General features: G+C 36.1%; 1 protein-coding gene and 1 non-coding gene across 2 annotated transcripts; one reads left to right on the plus strand and one right to left on the minus strand.

Annotated features, from left to right (window-relative positions):
- Positions 1–12,773: 12,773 nt before the first annotated feature.
- On the plus strand, positions 12,774–12,847 carry BDB00DRAFT_t120. The gene has a single exon. It is a non-coding gene; the product is annotated as a tRNA-Ile (tRNA).
- Positions 12,848–15,684: 2,837 nt separating this feature from the next.
- On the minus strand, positions 15,685–17,521 carry BDB00DRAFT_885236 (uncharacterized protein; the record flags this gene model as incomplete). The annotated part of the gene is made up of 6 exons (XM_053128400.1): positions 15,685–15,977; positions 16,042–16,152; positions 16,174–16,352; positions 16,473–16,554; positions 16,576–17,214; positions 17,374–17,521. 6 exons carry the CDS (start codon positions 17,519–17,521, stop codon positions 15,685–15,687), a joined length of 1,452 nt encoding a protein of 483 aa, XP_052973557.1.
- Between the last annotated feature and the right edge of the window lie 7,366 nt (positions 17,522–24,887).

Raw genomic sequence — 24,887 nt, forward strand, 5'->3', positions numbered from 1 at the left:
TTTTTGGCGATAATGCAATTTTGCTGAAAAGATTACAAACAAACCTCCTCCAATACTCGCTATAGCTACTACCTTGCCACGATCACCTTTGCCTATGATCAACAGTTCGCCTCCACCAACTTCTCCTGCTGTCGCTGCCCCACCTTTTAGAGCTTCGGGTTTAGAGCGGGGCAGCGCCCTAATGGGAGGGTCAGCGGGAGGGAACGTCCTGCAAATATAGTTATCAATGTCATATTAGCAAAAGCATCTCTAGATCGTAACAAATAATAGAACTTCGGGTCTTTGCTTTGGTAAGTAAGTAGGGTGAGCAAAGCGAGCTTTGTTTAGGGTGTACGGTCACATCTTTAGTAGGTAGAGCGAACAAAGCGTGCTTACTTTAGGGTGTAACAATCACATTTTTAGTAAGTATGATAGAGCGAACACAACGGCCTAGGTTTAGGGTGCAACAATCACACCTTTCATGATGTCCTAGAATTTCCACCTCAACAATTGTCCAATACCCGTTTCAAGAGCAAGAGAATTCCACCTCTAAGATTCTGACCTATAAATTTTACGAAGAAACTGAACACGATCTGTTCAGTTGCGAGGATTGCCCGGGTATTGGACATGAATCGTCTGAGAGTTCGGAGTGCATTAACTCGAGTAACTGACACAGTAATCAGCTACATAATCTCAATCTGAAAGAGGTATTGCCTTTAGGCATTTTTAGTGCAGTGACGACAATGACTTCAAGACCAAAATTATAAAAAACACCATTCTCACTCCTGTCAAGCAGAACAAATTTTCAGCATTGTTTGAAGGTAAAAGGGGGGTAGTAGGGGGCATTGCCCCCACCCGGGGTCTGGGGCAGAGCCCCAGTAAACTGGTTCGTAGAGGACAGATGCTGACACGCAGCGAAGCGGAGGGGCTCACATCGTCCGGAAGTGAAGCGGAGGGACCAGTTTATAGAGAAGAATAAACCATAACTATTATATGTATTCACATTTTATTATTTAATGATTAATTTGCTGATTAAATTTATAAATAAAAAAAAGTATCATAAAATTTTATATTTTGGCATTTATTTTAAAGTCCGATTATTGATTATTTTATAAAAATACTAGGCAACAATTATTATTATTCATCTATAATATGTATAAGTTATTTCTTAAACAATTTGTTTTTTTTTGTTTTTATTAATCATTTTTATTTATTTAAAGTATATAATTACTTAATATAATTTAGATTATTATTTCTAATAAATCAAATTTTTAATTTTTTAAAATATCACATGACTTCTATTTTGCATATTTAATTTATAAAAATTGGATTTCATTACAAAATTAAAATGGAATCTGATAATGAAATTATGGATGAGTATATAGATAAAGATAATGAAGAAATAAAAGAAAAAATGATATAAATAATTTAGTATTAAAGGAATGGTATTTCTTAAGTAAAGATTGGAAAAGTATTGAAAATAAATATAAACATAGAACTGAGATTAAAAATGTAAAAGAAATTAGAGAAATTAAAAATGAATTATTAAATAAATTAGGTTATATTGCAGTATTCTTTTTTATCACTGTATTATATACTAACAAAGAATATCCTACACCTTATGTAGAAATTGAAAAAGCGTTAATATTATTATATCATTTAACAGAAGGTCTTACCTCCAAAACTATAAAACAATATATGCTATACACTACATTTTATTCACTTTATAAAGAATTCTGGATTAATAATTATAATAATTTAAATCATTTTGTTGATATATGCCTAAAAAGTATGTTTAGTAATCTTAAAATTAGAATTTTATCAGCAAAAATAAAAAACCCTAAACAAAATAAAAATATAACAATGATGCTTGATGGTCATGATACTGCTGTAGATTATAATAAACCTAATATTTCTAAATTAAAAAAATGGTCTTATAAATTAAAAAGTAGTAGTATTAGAGCACAAATATTAATAGATATAAATGAAAACGTAATTAATGTATCAGGAAGTTTATTATGTGGTATTGGTAGTGATGGTGGAATGATGTTAAATATGAAATTATATAATAAAATTTATCAACAAGATTGTATAGCCCTAGGTAGTGGTTATACACTCTTCATTAAAAATTTGAAAATCTTTGCAAAAATAAAAATATTAATTTAGATGATAAAAACTTTTTTTACCCAATAAGAAAAGAAACAGGTATTGCATTAAATGTTCAAGAAGAGCACTATAATAAGGTTTTTGGTAGTTTCAGGAGTATAGTGGAAAATCAATTTAAGGATTTATTTAATAAATTTAAAAGATTTAATAATAATAATTCAATATTAAAAACAGATGATATAAAATATATAAATTTATAATTAAAAGTAGCTTTTCTATTAAAGAATATAAATAATTTTTCAGATAAATTTAACATCATTATACAAGATCATCATAAGTTGTGGTTTAATGATAATTTTAATTTTCTATCTGGTATGAGATTAATAGATATAGTCTATACTAATCAAATGGAGCAAATAAATAAATTAAAAGAGTTAAATAAATTACAAGATGATTTTTTAAATCTAGATATAACTGATAATAATATGATTGAAGATGAACATATAGAAGATGATATAGATAATAATAATATAGATAATAGCATAATTGATGAAGATAATGAAATATATTTTCCTCAATATAGAAACACTAATAAAAAAAGAAAGAAATCCAATAAAAGAAACTCTAAAAAAAGAAACATTTATGATATAAGAAATATGAATGATGATGAAAATATATATGAAATTGATAAAATAATAAACCATAAAATTGAAGATAACAAATATATATTCTATGTTAAATGGGTAGGTTACAATGATGATGGTAATACGTAGGTTAAAGAATCAGATTTTAAACAAAAAGAAATTTTAATAGACTATTTTAATGAAAAAAACATTATATATAGAAATTAAAAAGTAAATTTATTTTAATTAAATATAAAACTATAAAATATATCATCAACTATATTTTTTTCTAAAACTACAGGCATGGATTAATCTTCAGAGTATTATTTTAGCTATCTACTAAGAAACATATGGGAATTAATAAATTTAACTATATATTGTAATATACTAAGTACTATAAATAGATTGCGGAGTTATAATTTTCAGTTATAAAATAATATTAATTAAAAATTATAATTTGTATAACATTTGAAAATAAAGTAAAAAAAGAAATTAATATAATTTCTTAAAATGAAATAAAAATAAATAAAAAAATTAATATAAAATAACTTTTTAGATTCAAAATTTATAATAAAGAATGAAAAATTAAAAATCAATATATAATGTAACGTTTCTTATAGCTAATGATAGTGCTTTATTAGACCACATGGCACTGATAGTGACGCGTCAGCACAGGTAGTAAAAAAAAGGATGGAATAATAGTATACAAAAAATAGTAAGGGAAAAAAATACAAAAGAAAAGCTATATAGAAACTATTCAATAAACTACACATGCTGATGGTATTCAAAAAGCAGCAGTACTAAGGGATTCTTGCTACAGCGATGTATATAGAGATTTTTAATAGAAAAAAAGAGAAAAAGTGTAACTATTAAAATACGTCCTATACTCTATTGCTCCACACTATTATAACCCCCACCCTTAAACTTACCTTATAGTACATCATCTTGTTTCGTTTTCATGGACCACTGTAGCCTAAGGAGGGATCAGTTAGATGAGGTTATAGCGAGCTGGTTAGTAACATGAAAGAGGTTGAAGGAATAGCTGGTGAAGTGAGCTCAATCTCATTGGCAGAAGTGAAATAAAGTGAAGTTGCTCAAGTGACGGTGCTTAGGCGATGGTGTTAGTATGAAGGACTTCAAGGAAGACACATTCAGCATGAAGATGTGACAATCTGATGAGGCCGTTCAAGTAAAAAAGCTCAAAGTATAAGTTGGAGATACACAGCAAATGTAAAAAAAAGTGGGTAGAAGAGAAAAAGGTGACAAAATTGAATTGAGCAGAGTGGAATACTAAATAATGAAAAAGAGCGGCAAAAAGATACACGTAGAAGAAGCTTTTGAAGAAACACGTCTTTCATATAAAAAAGCTGCTTTATTCAATTCTTATATGTCTAGAGCGCAAGGCCATGACGAACTTTTTCATCTAATGTTCGATCGTTAAATTCTATTGTAGGCTGTTCACGGGAGGATGTGTGCCCGGGTTCGCGGATTTTGTCTATCTCATGTAGAAAGCGTGTTGCTTATAAAGCTGATTTAGACTATGCTGCATATATCAAGATGAATAGAGTACGAGTGATCTCATGCTAGTCCTTACATTATCGGATCTCCAAGCTGGATGAGAGATCACTTCGCTATCCTCAATATCAGACATGCATGCTGCAACAAAGATATCTCCGGAATCTTAATACAAGGACAGTGCCAGATGGGTCTTGTTTGCGTTATACGTTTTCTTACGCTTGTTTGCCAACTATCAACCGAATATATATTGTATGTTATTGCGAATCCATGCTGTAAAGAGAAGTTGAAAATAAACCTACACTTGCATGTGCAGCTCGTTTCTTGCTTTTTTGTCAGCAAGCTTCTTTTATGTGGTCCAGCTGTGTTTCCCAATTTTTCTTATTGTAAAAAGAAACCCTGAGCGCCCTCTTCATAGCCTGGGTGCTCCAGTTAAAAAGCTGGTAATCTCGACTCTCCGTCACTGTCCTAAGAACTTGACTTATGATTGTAGAGTTTGGCTGATCATTTATGCGTAGGCTATAATCCCAGGCAAGACCTTGGTGCTTGGATACAGAGGAATAGGCTTCTTGCAGAAGGCCCTAATAAACAATTCAAAAGTTGACGAGATGTTTGTAGTAGCCCATACAAAATAGCTGCCATCTTGTAAACCTCCTATAAATACTTACCATCATACTACTACTGCTGTTGTTCTTGATATCACTTCCAGCTCTGATTGTATTGTAGCTCTCGACATATGCCGCGAGTTTCTGTTCCAGCTGCCCTACTTGCTGGCGTAGTGACTGGATTTCATTGTTATTGATTGGAGAAAAGCTTTGTTGGTGGAATTGACCTGCTGGGAATATGGTAGTAGAGAAAGTAGTGACGATATAGATTACTATGATGCCTATCAATGCTAGAGAATGGCCCATCTATTTATACTTTAGCTGAAATGGATGATTCAGACACTAAGTTACCGAGCTCTCTACTAGATAAAAGTCTTGGCCAAATAAGTTGAGATGTCCGCTCTCTGAATGAGCTATTCAGTACAGGCCATCTGGAACACTTTTGCATGATATGCCTTGATGTGTAAAATCTGTAAACAAGTCTCAGGAAAAGTAGACATCTATTATAGACAGGGATGCATCTAATCGCGCGAGGATGGTATTTGTTGTTTTTCTTTCTTAGCTATGTGATGCAGATATAGTTTTGCTTTGAAATAAGTGAGACATCATTGTCAGATTCGGGGCATGTCTGTTATATAACATCCATGAGTGCGTAGTACATGACAGAATACATAGATGCTTGGAGGAAAGAGAGAAAATTATATATACCAAAAAGAGATGCTGCCCGCTGTACGCTATCTATTACTAAAGCCAAAGTCATGCATAAGAAAGATGTGATATGTTAGTGTAGGGACAACGATAAAACAATACCAAATCGAGATGCTGTCCGCTGTATATTACCCATCATTTATCATCTGTCGTATTGAAGGCAGAAGTATACATATCTCATTGTGCGGGAGAAAAAAAACATGCATAGACAAAGTTACCAAATCCAGATGCTGCCCGCTGTAATATATATCAACTAGGTCAAAGCCTTGTTCGTGCATATGCATTTCCTATTCTTTTCGTTCGCTGCTGTAAGCGTCATGCAGCTACCATTACACAATGGGACGTGGAATATGCATATCCTGGTTTTTCTATCGATTCGCGCCATCACATTATAATAAAAAAAACTATCAATCCAGTTGTGAGCAGCTGTTTTTTATTTCATTCTTTCACGAAAAAAATGTTGTTACCCTCTGGTTGCTGTGCAAGATAATTGTACCTGCAAAAAATTCATCTGTAGCTTACTGTTCTACATGAAGATGGCCATGAAAAATTAAACGCACTTCAGAAACAGCGGTGTTTACTCTACCTGTATAGTAGCATTTACCAAAAACGACTACACATCCACACCAGTATTGCTGTGCATTTCCAACAATTAATATAGCATCCTCATCCGTCCAAAGTCCAAAGCAATAATAGCTTCCAAGTACTTTCTGCATAAGTTTTCTGCTTCGACTATATATAAGCTAGATAAAATAAGTCTTTGGATCATATAACCATTTTTTTCAAGTACCTTCATTATGTCAACTCCCCCACGCTTCCATCACTTACACTGGATCCAAACAGAGCTGTACTGTGTCATTGCGACAGTTGTTTCGTTTCAAACGACTCGCACTGTAAGCTTGTGTCAGCACGAACAGAACGTCGCCATCGTCACGACCATGGAATAGCCAAGTGTATGTTGTCGTATATATATTGCTGTATATGTTGTTGTGTATATATTGTTGTATGGTTCCTAATACATAAATGGCCATCCTTCTAGCTTCTGCATGGCGCGAAGGTCGTTCAAACCTCTAGCTACTCTATTTGGATCAGCCAAGCACCGGCGAAAGCTGCCATTTGTTTTTAGAGTAGGAATGTCTTCGGTTGTTCGGTGCTAGTATCGACGATCAGACCATTAACGTTACTGCCATTTGACCCATTAGCCACACCAATAGAGCTCGATTCAAGCTTGAGTGAGACCAGCAGCCAAGCTACAAGCACGATTGACTTGCTGCAACCGCCACCCCATCAGTTTCGACATTCGACATTACTATTGAGGGAGAAGAGGACGAAAACACCAATGGTAAATTTATGTTCTCGTATAAGCTAAAGATAGTAGCACGAAATTCAAATTATTAGTATCTTATATACTATGTTCTACACAGATATTACACGACCATCCGACTTCATCATCATGTTTTACCTTTTACTAGCCTTGTTCCAAGATCGCTATTTGAGTAGGGCTGGTAGTGAGCTGCTCCTCCATTTTCTATCTGTCGTTTTTGCAGGTCTCTACATTCCAATCAGTATCCCACGGTTAATGGCTACCGTACACCGCTTATCTGGTCTTAACGAGCTCTTGGATTGCGGTCAAGCAATCGTTATATGTCCCAGCTGCCACTGCCTCTATCAAAATGAACATATACCTACTGACTTGAAATGCTCGTTCGGGAAGTTCCCACACCATCCAATGACAGCACACTGAGCCCCATGGAGGGTAAACCCTAGTTCTATATTTCTTGTAGAATTATAAATATGTAAAAAATTATAAGTAATATAATTTTTAAATATTTATAATAAAGAGTGAAATTAATTTTTTGTTTAAAAAAATAATTTCTCAACCCCTGTGTTAATTCTCAACCCCGGGTTTATTCTCGCTATTATGTTTTGAAAAACCTAGGCTAGAACTTTAGTTCGACGCCTGGAGTGAATGAAATGAACGGAGCTTGACTAGAATAATAAAATATCATAAATTTACAGTTTACTGTAAAATTTATAGATATTGTTTATTCGCCCATGTGGCATGAACTTGTTTCATTTGAGAAACAGAAACCTTGCACCTCCCAAAGTGTATGCGTATCATCCTGTGTCAGCAAGCCTTGCAATTATGATGCATAGACCAGGATTCGGTGAAAAACTCCAGCACTGGAGGAAGCGAACCCCACGACCAAATTCTTTGGATGATGTATATAATGGTCGCAAATGGTGGTCGATAATGGCGCCAGAATCCACGGCAGAAAATCCTGTATCATTCGTTGGACGTGTCGGAAATCAACACTTACTTATGTTGACGCTCAATGTCGATTGGTTCCAGTCATTCGATAAGCAGACTTCGTATTCTGTCGGTGCACTGTATATGACAATCAATAACCTGCCAAGATCTGAACGATTCAAGTCATCAAATGTCATATTGGTCGGTATAGCACTGGGACCCCATGAAAGTTCTAAAGGTACCATTTCGATTATACTGTTGCTCATCTTTTTACTCGTTGATTCTGGAGTCTCGCATGTGTGATTCTGATTCCCTTTCCTTTTTATACTGATAGAGCAAATCAATAATTTCCTACGTCCAATGGTCGACGATCTGTTACATTTATATTATGGCAAAGATATAGTTATTGATGACGGCTCCTTGGTCAAAGTGCGAGCAGCTCTATGGTTCGTAGCATTGGACATACCGGCTTCAAGAAAGGTTTCTGGCTTTACAGGTCCAAACTCATTCTACGGATGTAACCATTGCGACATTTCCTGGCCATTGCAAGCAGAGAATCCAAGGCTGTGCAATTACTCTAACTTTGACTTTCCTTGGAGATTACGGACAAAGGCAAAGAACTTAGTAGACGCAAAAGCTTGGAAGGCAGCAAAAACGGCTACCGAAAGGACACAGTTGGAGAAGTCAAATGGAACACACTGGTCCGAGTTGCATCGTCTTCTATACTTTGATCCTATTTCGCAGACAATAGTCAACTGTATGCACAACATGTTCTGTGGGACAGCCGAGCGCATGGCCACCATATAGAAAGATGACGGAACCTTGACCAAGGAGCATTTGACCGATATAGAGAGTTGCCTTGAAAAGATGGTGGTGCCCCTATCATACAGCATCGCTCGCGGCTGTATTACGACTGGATTTACTGGAATGACGTCAGATGAATGGAGGTCGTGGACTGTTGCACTCTCGCCGTCGTTGTTGAAGGGAAGATTGCTTGGAGAAAAGATGACACACTGGTTGCTCTTTATCACAGCAGCATGTCTCCTCTGTAAGCCATCCATCACCATTGCCGAAAACGAGGAAGCCTACCAACTGCTGCTCAAATTTGGCCGCAACTTTTCAAGATTGTACTCTAGAGATCAAGTCAAGCCAAATATGCACTTGCATGTTCACCTTTACGACATAGTACTCAATTTTGGCAGCTGCTATAACGTGTGGGTATTCAGCTTTGAGCGGTTTAACAAGATCATCAAGAACCAGCACACTAACCAAAACGACCATTTCGAGCTTACGTACATGAAGAAGTTCTTGAGTGTCGTTTTCGCTGATGATATAGTCCGACGAGTCGTGGTCGAGTGGTGCGGCAACAGCACGATTGCCAGATAGATTGCTGAGGTGTTGCTGCTACAATCAGAAGCCATGTAAGAGCATTACGATTGTCAGCTGTTCTTGGATCAATCGGATTTCGACTATGCCGCGGGAGTAAGCGTAGTTTGTTGGGAGCTGCTGCCACCATCATGTCTTCCCCTTAAGACAGGCAAAAAAGTGTACATGAATACGCACCACTACCACTGTCTTGTCGAGTATTACCAATCGATGTTTCCAGACATGAATTTTGTGTCACTCGCCAGCACTAGTGGTAATCAGGTCAGCGATCACCTCTACAAATTTGCAAAAGTCGATCTCCTGGGCCAAACATTCATTTCCGAAATGTCTCGCCACATCAACACCAGCACCTATGTCCGAGTCGTTTGCCCAAGTACTCAGTTTCATACTGAAGCGATCGTTCGTCCTGGGCGCATTTTATATTTCTTTGTCCACAACCTGTGCAATCCCACCGACAGTAATTTCTGCCAGTTCGTTTTTGCTTTTGTTGAGTACCTACAACCAAATAAGCAAGTCGTTGAGTTGTTTAGGATGCTAGGCATAGACGTCTACTATTTAGAAATCGAACCATATATATAGCAATGTGTCGTTCCTTTGGGGAGGCTCCATTCTGGCGTTGTTGTTACCCCTATTCAAATAGACAATAGCTGTGCTCTTACATATTTACCATATAAAATAAAAGTAATCTACTCTTAAAAGCAAAATACCTTAGGTTAGGTCTTTTTCTTTTTTTGGCTTCGCTGCTGTAGTTGTAATAAAGAATAAAATAAAAACAAGTTTTGAATTATAGAAATCGCTTCAGATTTAAAAAGCATTTTGAAGGAATCTAATGCGATGGCGAATTAAGAAACTTATAGATGGTCAAATGAATAAAAATATTAAAGATTTGATTTAGTAATTGGCAAAAAATAAAAATAAAAATAAAAATAAAAATAAAAAAGGAGAAGAAAGCAAAGTAGTGGAGACCAGCATAGTGGCAGTAAAAGTGTCAGAGTAGGAAGAAGCACAGCAAGTCCAGGTGGTGTAAAAAAGGGGTCATCCCAGATGGTTTTAGGAAAGAAGGATTTTAGTGGGGGAGCCAATTTTATCCATCGGGTTTAATCCTTATCTGTAATTCTTTAAAGGTTTTATTAACTAAAGGTGAATCATTGTTTAAACACTTGTAGGAAAAAATAAAAAATTAGACTATAATTTTTTTATTTTTGAAACACTTAAGGTATTTTTTTTTATTTTTTTTAATTTTCTAAACAGTTTAGGTTTTACATAAATTTGTTTAAACCCTTTAGGTTGTAATATACTTTTATGTTTAATTTAACACTTATAGTAGCGGAACAGTAGTGAGCAAGTCCCCTCTCTAGCCGAGGAATACTTGGACGATGGCTAGCTTGACAGTGAAATCCTTAACTAAAATTAATTAGCAATTTATTGCTAAATTAATTGTTATGGATTGATACTCTAGTGGTAGTGGATAATGAGAAAAGCCTTGTGCTTTTCCATTATGGCGCATATGCATTACCAACTGTATTTATATAAAAACTATTGGTAACAAACTTTTTGTTAGTAACAAAAATTTAAAATTGTTGTTAAATTGATTTTAATTTTTATAAAAATAGTAAAATGACAAAAATAAATAAATTTATTTTGTCAATTTACTAATAAATATTTTTTCAAAATATTTATACCAGACGGAAAAAAAGAAAAAGAATATTTTCTTTTTGTTAATATAAATATTAATTAAGAAATAAAAAAAAACATTCTTTTTTTTTCTTTCCATCTGGTCAGATGTTTACATCTGAAAATAGTAGAATGCCAAAAAATTATTTTGGCATTTTACTATTTAGGGGTCTTTAGACCCGTCTGGACAAGAATATATAAATAATTTAAATGTAATAATGTTGCAGAGTTATAACCATTAGTATTTACTAATAAATAAATTTTAAACTCAATTACTTTTTTTTATAAAATTGAATTTTATTTTTAAATAAAAATAAAATCATCCAAAGGTTTAATAATGGTTGCAATTAATGATTATCTTCCACTCAATCACATTCAACTTCAACAGAATTTACGTAAAGAAATAAACATTTTTATGGAATCTGAATTTGATCATTTTTTAGAAAATGAAAAAAAATTAATAAAAAAAATACAAAAAAAAATTCATAAGAAAATAAAAGATACATTTTCATCAGAATATTTCTTATATTTGAGTATGAATAATGATTTTTGTACTCATAAATTTAAACGGGGAAAACGAGAAGGTCAATTCTGTTCCCGTAAAATTAGAACAAATATACCAGAAGGTACTAAAAAAGATTATCTTTGTTGCAAACATAGTAAAGTTCATATTCGTAAAAAACAAAAACAGTTAGCATTTAACAGTAACAATGATATAGAATTAAAAAATATATCTATAAAAAATGAAGAAAAAAATTTAAATATACAGTATGCAGATAATTTTATAATGAAAAAGAAAAAAAAAAGAAAACCTATAAAAATTACAATAGGAAATCCCTTTTTCTTATGCTTCAATAACATTCTTCCATAAAAGATTATATATATTATTTATAATATGCCTAGATTATGCTCTTCAATATATGCTTTTAATAAATCTTTTTGGTTAAATATATCAATAGATAACCAACTATTATCATCATTACTATATCCAACCCATTTTACCTGAAACAAATATGCATTATTTTCTTTTTTATGACCAATAATACTTTCTATTTCATATGATGCAGTTGACCGCTGTTTACATTTTATATTAATTTTCTACATTACATATTTATTTTTTATTTAGATATCGAAAAACAATTATTTTTAATAAAAATAATTATGTTTTTGTAACTATCAAGGTAATGCAGTACCCGCTATATTGGTACACCAACAACACCACACACCCTTTTGTTTTTAGAAAAAATAATTTTAGCTAAAATAATTTTAGAAAAGATAATTTTAGATAGAAAATAATAATAAATATTATTGAGGAAACTTTTAAGTTCTCGCAAATAAATATTTATATTAATTTTCTCTAATAGGGGTTTAATCCTTATCTGTAATTCTTTAAAGGTTTTATTAACTAAAGGTGAATCATTGTTTAAACACTTGTAGGAAAAAATAAAAAATTAGACTATAATTTTTTTATTTTTGAAATACTTAAGGTATTTTTTTTTATTTTTTTTTAATTTTCTAAACAGTTTAGGTTTTACATAAATTTGTTTAAACCCTTTAGGTTGTAATATACTTTTATGTTTAATTTAACACTTATAGTGGCGGAACAGTAGTGAGCAAGTCCCCTCTCTAGCCGAGGAATACTTGGACGATGGCTAGCTTGATAGTAAAATCCTTAACTAAAATTAATTAGCAATTTATTGCTAAATTAATTATTATAGATTGATACTCCATTTGCTGCATCACAGCTCTGAAAGCGCACTGAAAGTGCTCTGAAAGTAAATTCTCACTGAAAGCACTCTGAAAGCATATTGAAAGAAAAATTTCAGAGTACACCGAAAGCACTCTGAAATCGGGTTTTACCTTTAGTGCGGTCGGAAGTCAATGAGGCCAGCAACTCTCATACACACGTTGTGTCACTTATGTCTAGCTCGCTTAGCTCAGCTGGTTAGAGCGTGGTGCTAATAACGCCAAGGTCAGAGGTTCGATCCCTCTAGTGAGCAATAGCTACAGTTTTTTGTGGAAGAGTTAATTATGTCAGAACTATTGTTAAAGTCTTTTTGGCAGATCAATACTGTAGCCAATAGAAAGAGAGATGACATGGAAGATAATGTTTTTTGCTTGATGATGAAGGGGATATTTATATTTTTTCTATTATTACTAGATATGCTATAATGGCTACTTGTTGTGATGAGAGACTAATACATGTTCAAACAATAGACAACTATGTGTCTTGACAATCATGTGTTAATGAGAAGCGACTACGTGTTCAAATGATGGACAGGTGTCACAAGAGGGAAAAGGAAAGACCATTTACTTGTTCTTTCCTCCCTTGAGGTACCAGAATCGCCTTAACAAAGTCGACCACATAGGATAGATACCATTGGCCAGGTAGTAACCCTTGTCATACTCGTTACTATTGATGGTGTACTTCACAGATGGCGCTCGACTGTGGATCACGTCATCAAAAACAGGGGACTTATACAAGACACTGATGTCATTGCAAGAAATAGGTACACCAAAAAAGGAATGCCATATCCACAAGTTATGGGAGGCAACAGCATCCAAGATGACAGTTGCTTTGCCTTCTTTTCCAGAGTACATGTCCTCTCATCCTTTTAGGCAGTTTTTCCACTCCCAATACCAAAACCCTTATGTCCACCCCATTTTAACAGAGGGGAGTCCCACCCCTAAAACTGGAAATTTTAAACTCCAATTTCAGAGTCACGGCATATGGTGCGTCAGTGCTGTGAGCAGTGCCTTTTATTCACAAACTGCAAAAAAAAAGAAGTACTGGTCATTAATAATCAATATACAGTGCTTCTAACAAGCAATGTCGCAGCTAGCCAAAAACGAAGTCGTTGGCCAATCAAAATCGATGTCGTTGGTTGGTCAAAATCAATTTCGCACTTTTGGAAATGGAAGTCGTATTTTTAGAAACCATATCATTTGCATTTGAAAATGATGTCGTGTTACGATGATTTCTTGGCACTCGAAAAAATATAAAAATGAGGTCTTTCTTCTCCTGAGTCTGTTTTTTTTCTTTTCTTCAATTGCTTAAATTTTAATATGAGTACAATATTTTTATTTGAAGATGGGCATAGGAATGTCGTTGATGAGAATGGAGGTCCTGAACCCATGGAATATATTGTTGATCAGAATGAGTTCATTTAGAGCCGATTGCGACTCACAGTGAGTACTTGAAAAATATGCCCTCTAGTGAATCTTCATCTGTTTGTCCAATACTGACAGAAAAGCCAAAAGATGAAGACATTCATATGAAAGAGGTAAACACAAAGCGCGATTATGTGCGCTATTCCCTCCAAGATAAGGTTCGCTTTTTCGAACTGAAGATTGAAAAGTATATGAGTGCATCAGCTACAGCGAAGCAGTTGGGTATTCACATTCGGACTGCTCAGAGATGGGTTAAACAGTACAATATGTGTCCTGATAGCATTTTTGAGGTTTGTAAGCAAATTGGTCGTAAATGTATCTTGAGCAAAGAGCATAAAACAGCTGTTATCAATTTTATTGATAGTAACCCTTCTGCTTCTGTTGTTGAAGTAACCAGGCATTTGTTGAATCGGTTCGATGATCTGAAAGTTTCACGTAGCACTGTTTACAATTTCATGAAAAGTGAATGCAACCTTTCGTTGAAGAAGGCTGACTTTCATTCTGTTGAAAGGAACAGTCCAGCCAAGGTTGAAGAGAGACATGATTGGGTTCGTAAGTGGGAAAATACTGATATGAATTTTTTGACGAATTGCGTGTTTCTTGACGAGTCAGCTTTCGATATCAATATGAAACGCTCTAGGGCTTGGTCCAAAAAAGGTACGCGTGCCATTGTTACCCGACTAGTAACGAGAGCAAACACGACGTCGATATTAGGTGCCATCTCTGCTGAAGGCTTGATTACAATTGGTGTCAAAAAACCGAGACCAGCGAAGAAGAGAAAGGCTGAAGGATACATAAGCTCAGGTACCGTAATGGGTCATTATATCAGTTTCTTAAAAATGACTCTTGATGAAATGGACAAGCATCCTCACATGAAAGGCTACTATGTAGTCATGGATAATGCACCAATCCACACACATGAAAACATAAAGAAGTATATTGAGTATCGAGGATACAAATGCATGTATCTTCCTACTTACTCCCCTGAGCTTAACCCAATAGAACAATTCTGGGCAGTGGCAAAGAGTAAGGTTAAGCGTCATAGGTTTTTGCAGGAAGACACTTTATCAAAAAGAATCACGGAAGCTTGCAATAGTGTGGAGAAAAGTCATTTCCGAGGTTTCGTTTCGCATTCTTACAACTGCTTGGATAAATGTCGAAACAAAGTGCCCATATAATGGCAACCAACGACTTCATCAAAAGGCAACAATACAGAAGTAAGAACCACGTAAGTATCAATCAGGTAAGTAATTAGCAATTTTATTTCACTTTTTTAAGAGTATTACATCGACTGTCAGTCATTTTATGAGAAAGCAATCTTCAAATCAATATGCAGTAATGGATAAAAACAATAACTTGGTAGTGATTTTCCTATCAATTAGATTGTTTTGCAACTGGTTTTGTGACAAGTGCAGCTATTCAAATTGCATCGTTGAAATAATGGGAAAATGAATGAACAGAAGGTTTCAGTTCACTTTTTTTTTTACAAAATCAAGTATAATTTACTGCTTTACATAGCATTTTCATACTGACGAGATTGGTTAAGTGTATCCATAAGATGTATTAGGTAAAAAAGGAATCATGTAAAAAAAACGAATCACAAGCAAAAGAAAAAAAAAACGAATCGAAAGGGGAAAATCGTAATTCATTAAGCAAACGTGTTCCTTTACTGTCCATATCGCACAGAACAGCTTCTTGCTCGATCTTTGCTTCCGTCAATCAATGTTTCCAAGCTTGCTAATGTTACTTTGTATCTACCAGCTATGGTGGCAGAATCGTCGGATTTTCTGCATAGGCGCCAAAATGCCTCGTTGATACCAAGCAACAATTTCATGTTCTTCAAGGATATGAAAGATGGAAGATCATCCAAGGATTGAGGAAAACGAAAATGTGCAATTTCAAAAAAAGTGTAAATCCCATTGGCAACCAAGCGAGAGACAAAAAACGTGATGTTAAACCCTACCATGTGAAGAGATAAAAATATATTAATATCCTATGTGGGTGATTTGATTTTTTGACATACCATGAATTTGAAAAGCAAGCGATCCATCCAATTTGTTCACGTCGATTGCATTTTTGTTGAAAATTGCCAATCGAAGGGTGTCCATGCAGAGAAGGTATTTGCTTGTGTTGCCTTAATTCACTTTCACTTCACCGTGCCCAATACTGTGATCATACTCGAGTTGTTGTTTTTTGGCGATGATTGCATCTGGTCGCAATTTTCCACCTTCGATTGGAATGGAATTCGTCCAACGTAAATGTACAAGCCTATCTGGATCATAGATTAAGCATGAACGTAGAGGGTCAAAGTAAGTACCCCATAGTTCGCTTTCACTGATGTCATTGTTGTCTTTCAATGGTGTGTTTGGTAACTTTTGAATTCTGATCATAAAAAAAAGAGATTAATAAAGCATTATGGATAAAAAAAAAACTAAGCACATAAATATTGCTTACAAATTGGAGATTCCACGAACAAGACGTCTAGGACCATAATCCATATCAGCAGACATGACTGTAAGTTCAACAATGGCTTGATCTCTTGTTTTAATTGACATACTGAGATTCGTGATGGTTTTTGTGAGCGTCAGATAATACTGATCATTGAAATCGAGATTGTAGTTCATCGATTCGGAAGACAAAGACGCTGCTAATTCTTCCAATAATTCAATGGAAAATACCTTCGTGGCAATAGAACTGTGCTGATGCTTGTTTAAGATCAAAATATGCGATAAAGCTGCCAATTCATTGATATAGGGTTCAAGCGGAAGCTTTGTGTGTTTGTTGATCAAATCATGGACAACTGACTTGTAATTCTCGAACATGAGAGTAAGGTTTTTCCCGCGGAAGATCCAGGGGTTAACATTGATATTGTCTGAATTAACATTGGTATCATTGTTGCTGGTGATGGACGAGGTCGGGTAAAGCTGACAACTTCTATCATCATTGCTGAAAGAGTCGTCGTCGGTTGTTTCTTGAGCATCATTCGCATTGATATTTTCTTGAGTGTCAATAGTACAGGCTGTTTCTTGGTATTCAGTAGTGTCTTTGGTGCTTTCTTGAATATCAGCAGTGTCGTCGGTAGTTTCTTGATCGTCAACACCATCGAGTGTTTCTCGGACAACAGTATTGGCCTTAGCATTCAGACTTCGCAACCTGTGTTCAGTAACAGAGCCAATAAACTTTATACAAGCTCCATCTGTTCGCAATATGATATCCAATTCCTCTTGCTCGTTCCAAAACCGTTGATAATCAGCAGAACCAGTCCAAGTCTTGTACTCCATTCTAAGGCGTTCGTAATGTTGAGTGTTACTGATATACTTTGAGAGAATATTGAGGTATCGTTGTTGCGAACTACACTTGTCCAAGCATTGGAACTTTTCAATAAACTTTCTAAAAGTAAGATGGCGTAGGTTGTCTAAGCACCATTGTGCATCGTCTGGTACTTGAATCTTTGGCTTCTTTCTGGAGAGTGTAGATGCCAACGACTTTTTTTTGGGTGGCATTTCAAGGAAGAAACATACAGTAATCTACACTGCAAAAGGGGTACTGTAAATTTTTACGTACTTCACCTTCCTTTTTTGGATTTTTACGTACTTAGCCTCCAAGTTTTTATGTACTTAGCCACTCAAGTACGTAAATCGGTTCTGACGCTGTATATTTGTACTATAAAATTTTACGTACTTCCTATTTGGGAATTTTACGTACTTCCGATTTTACGTACCTGCTGTATTTGATTTTTACGTACCTTGAGCGCTAAGAGGACCATACATGTTGTTGTTGTCACTTTTAAAATTTATTTTTTATGCCAACTATTACCACTCTACGCACTATAAGCATACCCTATCCACTTGCATAATAATCACACAAGTACATTTTCTTCTTTTGATTTTAAGAACGTTGTAGCACTCTTTGTATATTATTAAGTTTCAAGGGAGGGTAGGAAGAGCAAACTATATTTTAAGGAAAAAAAAAAAGGTACATGGATTTAGCAGAAAGGGGAAGAAGCAAAAAGGGAGATTTATACTTGGGATATTATTTATATGATAAAGAGAAGTAGAATATTCTTATTTTCCTGTCTTTTGCAATAGGTGTAATACTACTGTAATAGGCTAACAGAAATATAATAGCGGGTTAGCATCAGCTTGACGCTTTATCCCTGTATGGAGATTTATATAGCTCATTACCGCTCAATTTCTTTTTCTTCTTCTTCCGTAATAAACGGTTTGTCAAGATGATTATTGTCCTGTGCGAGTTTACGATATATGACGGAGTGCGTGTATGCTACCTTGCCATGGATTTTCTTGAGTTTTTTAGCGACACGCTTCGTATCATCGAACTCGTAAATGTTGTTGTCAGATGCTCTGCATATTGCTATATAGTGAAAACCAGTAGGTCGTGTACAGTAGATTCTGCCACATAGGTGATACTCTGCTTTCATTATGCTTATATGCTCTGGATTATAGACCATGCTGGATTCGTTGGACGCGTATTTTTCACGCTACTCGTGATCTTTTCCTAGTATTCAATCGTGAACGATGATGAAGCTGGCATAGCTGACAATGTTTTGCATATAAAGATTTCTGCTGCTGGTTTCAACACGAGCTTGTATAATCTTTTGTTGCAGTAACTGGTCAAAGCTGCTTTCGGTGGGATCTTCAAGGTCCTCCTCATCGAAATCCTTATCCGTCAAGTGGAAGATGGATGACCGGTTTCGAATCTTGTCTCCTTGAACATAGGCCTCAGCCATCCATGTTTTGGCGCTATTGTCCTTAGGAGTAGATATTTTGGTGGCCTGTGGTCTTGTCTTGAATTGTAGATAGGCACGTAAAATATCATTATTCTTAAGTATACATTGGAGCACGTCTGCTGGGTCTCCGAATACCCCTTTGCGCTCGATATTTAACTTTGCACCGTGGTCCCAGATATACTGGCGGAAGGACAAGACAGGACCTGTAAAGTCCTGCTGTCTGGACGCACTCCAAAGGTCTGATAGTAAATGTGCTCTTTCATCATTATCGACTTTGGAGGTTCAGGAATGTAAGGCAGAATCACCCTTAACATTATTTGTAAAAAGCAGTCGATGAAGCAAGCATTATCAGCATTGGGAACAATAGCGATTGGATACTTGTTTAGCGAGCTCAAATGCGAAGAACGTTCACTAAAGGTATCAGGTATACATAAGATTTACATTAGGCTTTAAATAATTTCTCTCTCAATTTACGTACGTCATATTTTTCGTTGCATTTTTCTTCGCTCTATATTCTTGCTTCTTTTGCTGTTTGAACAACTCTCGGATATCAGATAGCTTTTTCGCGCGTTCTTCTCGAGCATTGGCCGCTTCTTTTCTTTTTCTGTCACAATCTTCAGTTGCTTCTTTTTGACTACTATAATCTTTTTTTTCGGTATCCTCTCGATATTCAGGTATAGCCAAAGAGTCTATATACATGTTTTAATTAGGTTTCAATTACTGTATTCTCAAACTCTTACAAACAACAAGCTTATTGTTTTACCAAGTGAAGTATCATTAGTTGTTTTTCTTGCTCTTTTGGTTGGCTCATTTTGATCTGAATTATTTTCTGTATAGCGCTTTCTGGTATTGGTGGTAGAACTTCTTGACAATAATTGCTTGAGTTTCTCTGGAGGACGACTGTCGCTTATGTTTTTTCTTTTTAGGCGCTTTGAAAGGACTGCATATATAAAGCGTAGAATAAGCCAGATGCTAACTAGTTTCGATGCAATACACACCCTCACTACGCTAAGAAGAAACTTACGAAGGCGCAGATATCTTATAACGTATATTTTTGCCAGCAAGAACATGTTCCAAGTTACTCTCTTCATTTCGCATGTAGTTGAAAAGTTCAGGTAACTTTGAAAGAATCGGCTTGGATTGCTGAACGAAACGGTAGATATTACGATGGAATGATTCTACGCCGTTCGTTGTTCTTGTGGCATTGAGTAAAAGCTCTTCATGCATCGTCGTTTTCGAGCGAAAGATCATACTAGCAACGCCAGGTCGAAGCCACCAGTTTAGCCATTTTGAAGTATGCGGGAATTCTTTCTCCATTTGAGCGGTTACAACATCAAACATCTGTTCCACCGTCGTCTCATACATGACCCTGGTGTATTCCAAGAATATCCTTCGGCGTTCCACTGGTACAACATCACCTATTTTTTGTATACGTTCAACCGACTGTTTCCAGTGAAAATAGCAACCCTTTAAGTAAGTCTCCCCACTTTTGGCACCGGGAAAAATGTTGCTGAACGCGATAAAAAAGCCGGTTCTTTGCGCTTGGGAAAAGTCCATCATTATCCCACACATAGATGGTTCACCGTCGTCGTTTTTCTTTACATTCAAAACTTTGAACATTGTCGTGAAGAACGAAACGAAGTTTTTAGTGGTTAAACCACCAAGAACCGCTTGGAAAACTGGAACATACTTTTCCAGTTTTTCTTGATATATGACAGAGTTGCAGAGGTAATAGCCGTCGCCAAAGCAGGAGTAAGTGACATCCATTGGAATTGGTTGGCGGCTGTAGTCAACATCGTTCAGAATGTACGGCGAAGCGAAAGGAATGCAAAAACTGTCAGGATGGAGGTCGAGTGGTGAACGAAGATAACCGGGATACTCGACATTGAGCTTCATTACTGAAGTAGTTACTGTTTCGATGCTGGGTATACCTTTAGCGTTGAAGCCATTGGCTGCAAGGATGTTGCGGCGGTGATACGCAACTTTACCAGCATGCTGTAAGTCGCTGTCGATCTCGCGCAGAGGTTGTAGTGGGTTCATTGGTCTTTGAGAGCTGGTGCCTATAACAAGAGCCATGGGTCTTTCCTGCGGGGATCGCAAAACTCTCTCGGCAAGTTTGGCGACGGAGCTCTTGCTGATATGAACGGCTTCATATCGACTGTGCGAATGCACACCACAATGTTCGACACTGCCCACACTGCCAACGAACTTGAAGTGGACACGAACCTTACAGGGAATATGTCGCAACTCCGTATCGCACTTGACACACTTCTGCAGCTTGATAAGTGCTTTGGTGCTGGCTGGCTTGACCGGAAGGTTCTTTCGTACGCAATCGTCTTTTACACATTGCACGGCACCGAGACAAACCTTCGTGATGCTAACACCGCTTTCAGTTTTCTTTTGATTTTGCTGATGTAGCTGCCAGCCGATGTCAGTGGGTCGCGCATAAGTTTGGTCCGTTTTACGAATTAACGTGACCTGCTCAATCTCATCGCCGTCGATCCATTTTGTAAATTCAGATTTCATGTTGTAGGACATGGTACGTAAAGGTTGATGTACGTAAAAATTGGTGTCAGTGATTTGTATGACTAGTGAGTGTAAGTAGTCAAGGAACGCACTCAGAAAAAAGAGACCGGTTTTCCTGCCAGAGCGACTGCTTTTCCTGCAATCACCGAAAATGGAAGTACGTAAAAATTCGCGCACCCCTGCAAAAGAAGAAAACAAGAAGAAAAAAGAGTCACACATGAACTTTGAATCGGCGATTTTTGTGAAAAATTCTCATGATTACTGGGATGTTTTGTTTTTCTTTATTCCTTTGGCTTAAATCTTCCGGTTGAAAGGTAATGATGGTAAGAGACTGATTCGGACTACAATTGTGGAGTTGCAGTGAGGTTAGTAGTCAGTGAAGGTCTTGCTTTTGTAAGACTGGAGATGAACGTCTATGTTACTGGTGTATGCATCGTCGTTGAACGGACTTACATCGGTTTCACTACAAAACTGGGAGCAATAGTTAAGCAGTCTCCTTTTTCGTAATGTTTATGGATACGTCACACTAATAGTGTCTTTTTTTATGGAGAATTGGACAATTAGAACCATTGCAAAGATGGTAGACCCAAGCCTTTCGTCACATTGTACATACTTGCTTTTTGGCCTAGTTTCAAAATCTATTTGGCGCAGATGTATCAATAAAATTAGAACGCAATAGATTTGCACTTTTGTCCTTTATATTTCCAGAACTAATCCCAATAACTTAGCCTGCAACACTTTCTGTCAGCTGTAACGACACAACTTGCCTGGTTTTCATGTTTTTTTTTCGTGTTGCTGGCGTTGTGCAAATCAGTTTGCTTTTTACTTTCATGGTCGCTCATAAAAGGACTGACAGTCGATGTAATACTCTTAAAAGAGTGAAATAAAATTGCTAATTACTTATCTGATTGATACTTACGTGGTTCTTACTTCTGTATTGTTGCCTTTTGATGAAGTCGTTGGTTGCCATTATATGGCACTTTGTTTCGACATTTATCCAAGCAGTTGTAAGAATGCGAAACGAAACCTCGGAAATGACTTTTCTCCACACTATTGCAAGCTTCCGTGATTCTTTTTGATAAAGTGTCTTCTTGCAAAAACCTATGACGCTTAACCTTACTCTTTGCCACTGCCCAGAATTGTTCTATTGGGTTAAGCTCAGGGGAGTAAGTAGGAAGATACACGCATTTGTATCCTCGATACTCAATATACTTCTTTATGTTTTCATGTGTGTGGATTGGTGCATTATCCATGACTACATAGTAGCCTTTCATGTGAGGATGCTTGTCCATTTCATCAAGAGTCATTTTTAAGAAACTGATATAATGACCCATTACAGTACCTGAGCTTATGTATCCTTCAGCCTTTCTCTTCTTCGCTGGTCTCGGTTTTTTGACACCAATTGTAATCAAACCTTCAGCAGAGATGGCACCCAATATCGACGTCGTGTTTGCTCTCGTTACTGGTCGGGTAACAATGGCACGCGTACCTTTTTTGGACCAAGCCCTAGAGCGTTTCATATTGATATCGAAAGCTGACTCGTCAAGAAACACGCAATTCGTCAAAAAATTCATATCAGTATTTTCCCACTTATGAACCCAATCATGTCTCTCTTCAACCTTGGCTGGACTGTTCCTTTCAACAGAATGAAAGTCAGCCTTCTTCAACGAAAGGTTGCATTCACTTTTCATGAAATTGTAAACAGTGCTACGTGAAACTTTCAGATCATCGAACCGATTCAACAAATGCCTGGTTACTTCAACAACAGAAGCAGAAGGGTTACTATCAATAAAATTGATAACAGCTGTTTTATGCTCTTTGCTCAAGATACATTTACGACCAATTTGCTTACAAACCTTAAAAATGCTATCAGGACACATATTGTACTGTTTAACCCATCTCTGAGCAGTCCGAATGTGAATACCCAACTGCTTCGCTGTAGCTGATGCACTCATACACTTTTCAATCTTCAGTTCGAAAAAGCGAACCTTATCTTGGAGGGAATAGCGCACATAATCGCGCTTTGTGTTTACCTCTTTCATACGAATGTCTTCATCTTTTGGCTTTTCTGTCAGCATTGGACAAACAGATGAAGATTCACTAGAGGGCATATTTTTCAAGTACTCACCGTGAGTCGCAATCGGCTCTAAATGAACTCATTCTGATCAACAATATATTCTATGGGTTCAGGACCTCCATTCTCATCAACGACATTCCTATGCCCATCTTCAAATAAAAATATTGTACTCATATTAAAATTTAAGCAATTGAAGAAAAGAAAAAAAACAGACTCAGGAGAAGAAAGACCTCATTTTTATATTTTTTCGAGTGCCAAGAAATCATCGTAACACGACATCATTTTCAAATGCAAACGACATGGTTTCCAAAAGTGCGAAATTGATTTTGACCAACCAACGACATCGATTTTGATTGGCCAACGACTTCATTTTTGGCTGGCTGCGACATTGCTTGTTGGAAGCACTGTACAATCACTAAGAAAAGACATATATGGTCATTACAGATAAGTGCATGCAGCCAAGTTAGAAATGCCATTGAATAGAATGGAGAACAATTTGACAGCAGACACTTGAAAAAAAAAACAAAGTACTGGCGGGACAAAGCATAGATCCTTTTACAAACACACTGACGATTCTACTGCAAAGATCTCAACATAAGATGCAGTAATGGAATGGCCATTTGAAGCAGGGGACGGTCCAAGGGTTAAAGAGAAGAAAAGGGGGACAAAATGTTCAAAGCTATACACTATGAAGGAGCTTTGCTTAACCACTGGTCTCTTGAGATCTCGCTCTTAGGCATCATGCATTTTGACATAGGACATTGGCATTTCGACACACGGTTACAATTCACGATGGAATGAACGATCATTGAACGATGACGGCCAGCTAATATTGTATCTGTGGTTCTTAACGGGTATGCTTTTTTTTTGCTATAGTGCATTCGTGCTATATTCTCAACGATGTGCTAATATATATATAGGCAGGATCAGTCAAAGGTATTATGTTGTTGGCTCTTTCAGCCATGCGTTGTAAAGGAGTTCGTGTTTAAGAAAAGAGGGACGTTTTAGGTAAAGCATAGAAAACATGATATGTAAGCAAGCGTCGAATATGATTGGCAATATACTAATTCTCTCTATTCCCTCTTAAAACCAAAGATACACGTACCTGTCAATACATCATAGGGACCAAAAGATGTGAGTACTATATTTATGCTTATGATATGATGTTAGAAGTATAGGTAGGTCCCTACCCAAAGTTATGGTTGTAAAGTGCCATTAATAAATAGTATATATGAATAAAGCTTTTATAATAAAATGTCTCTTCAATACTACATGGATCCTTCATCTCTAAAAACACAGAATAATACATATATGGAGGGGAATCGTGCATCTCTTATTATTGCACCATCTGATGATAAATGTCAATATGAGACAAAACCTTTGTGCGTTCTGTTAAAGTATGATTATAAATAATTGAGAATCGCGGACCTAGTATAGTCTATAGTAAAAAGATCAAAAAAATAAACAAGTGCCCTCTTCAATACACATACTTTTCTACTACTGCTATTAAAAACACGAA

The sequence above is a fragment of the Zychaea mexicana genome (assembly GCF_025766255.1).
Source record: "Zychaea mexicana strain RSA 1403 chromosome Unknown BDB00scaffold_145, whole genome shotgun sequence".
NCBI classification, from domain to species: domain Eukaryota; kingdom Fungi; phylum Mucoromycota; class Mucoromycetes; order Mucorales; family Lichtheimiaceae; genus Zychaea; species Zychaea mexicana.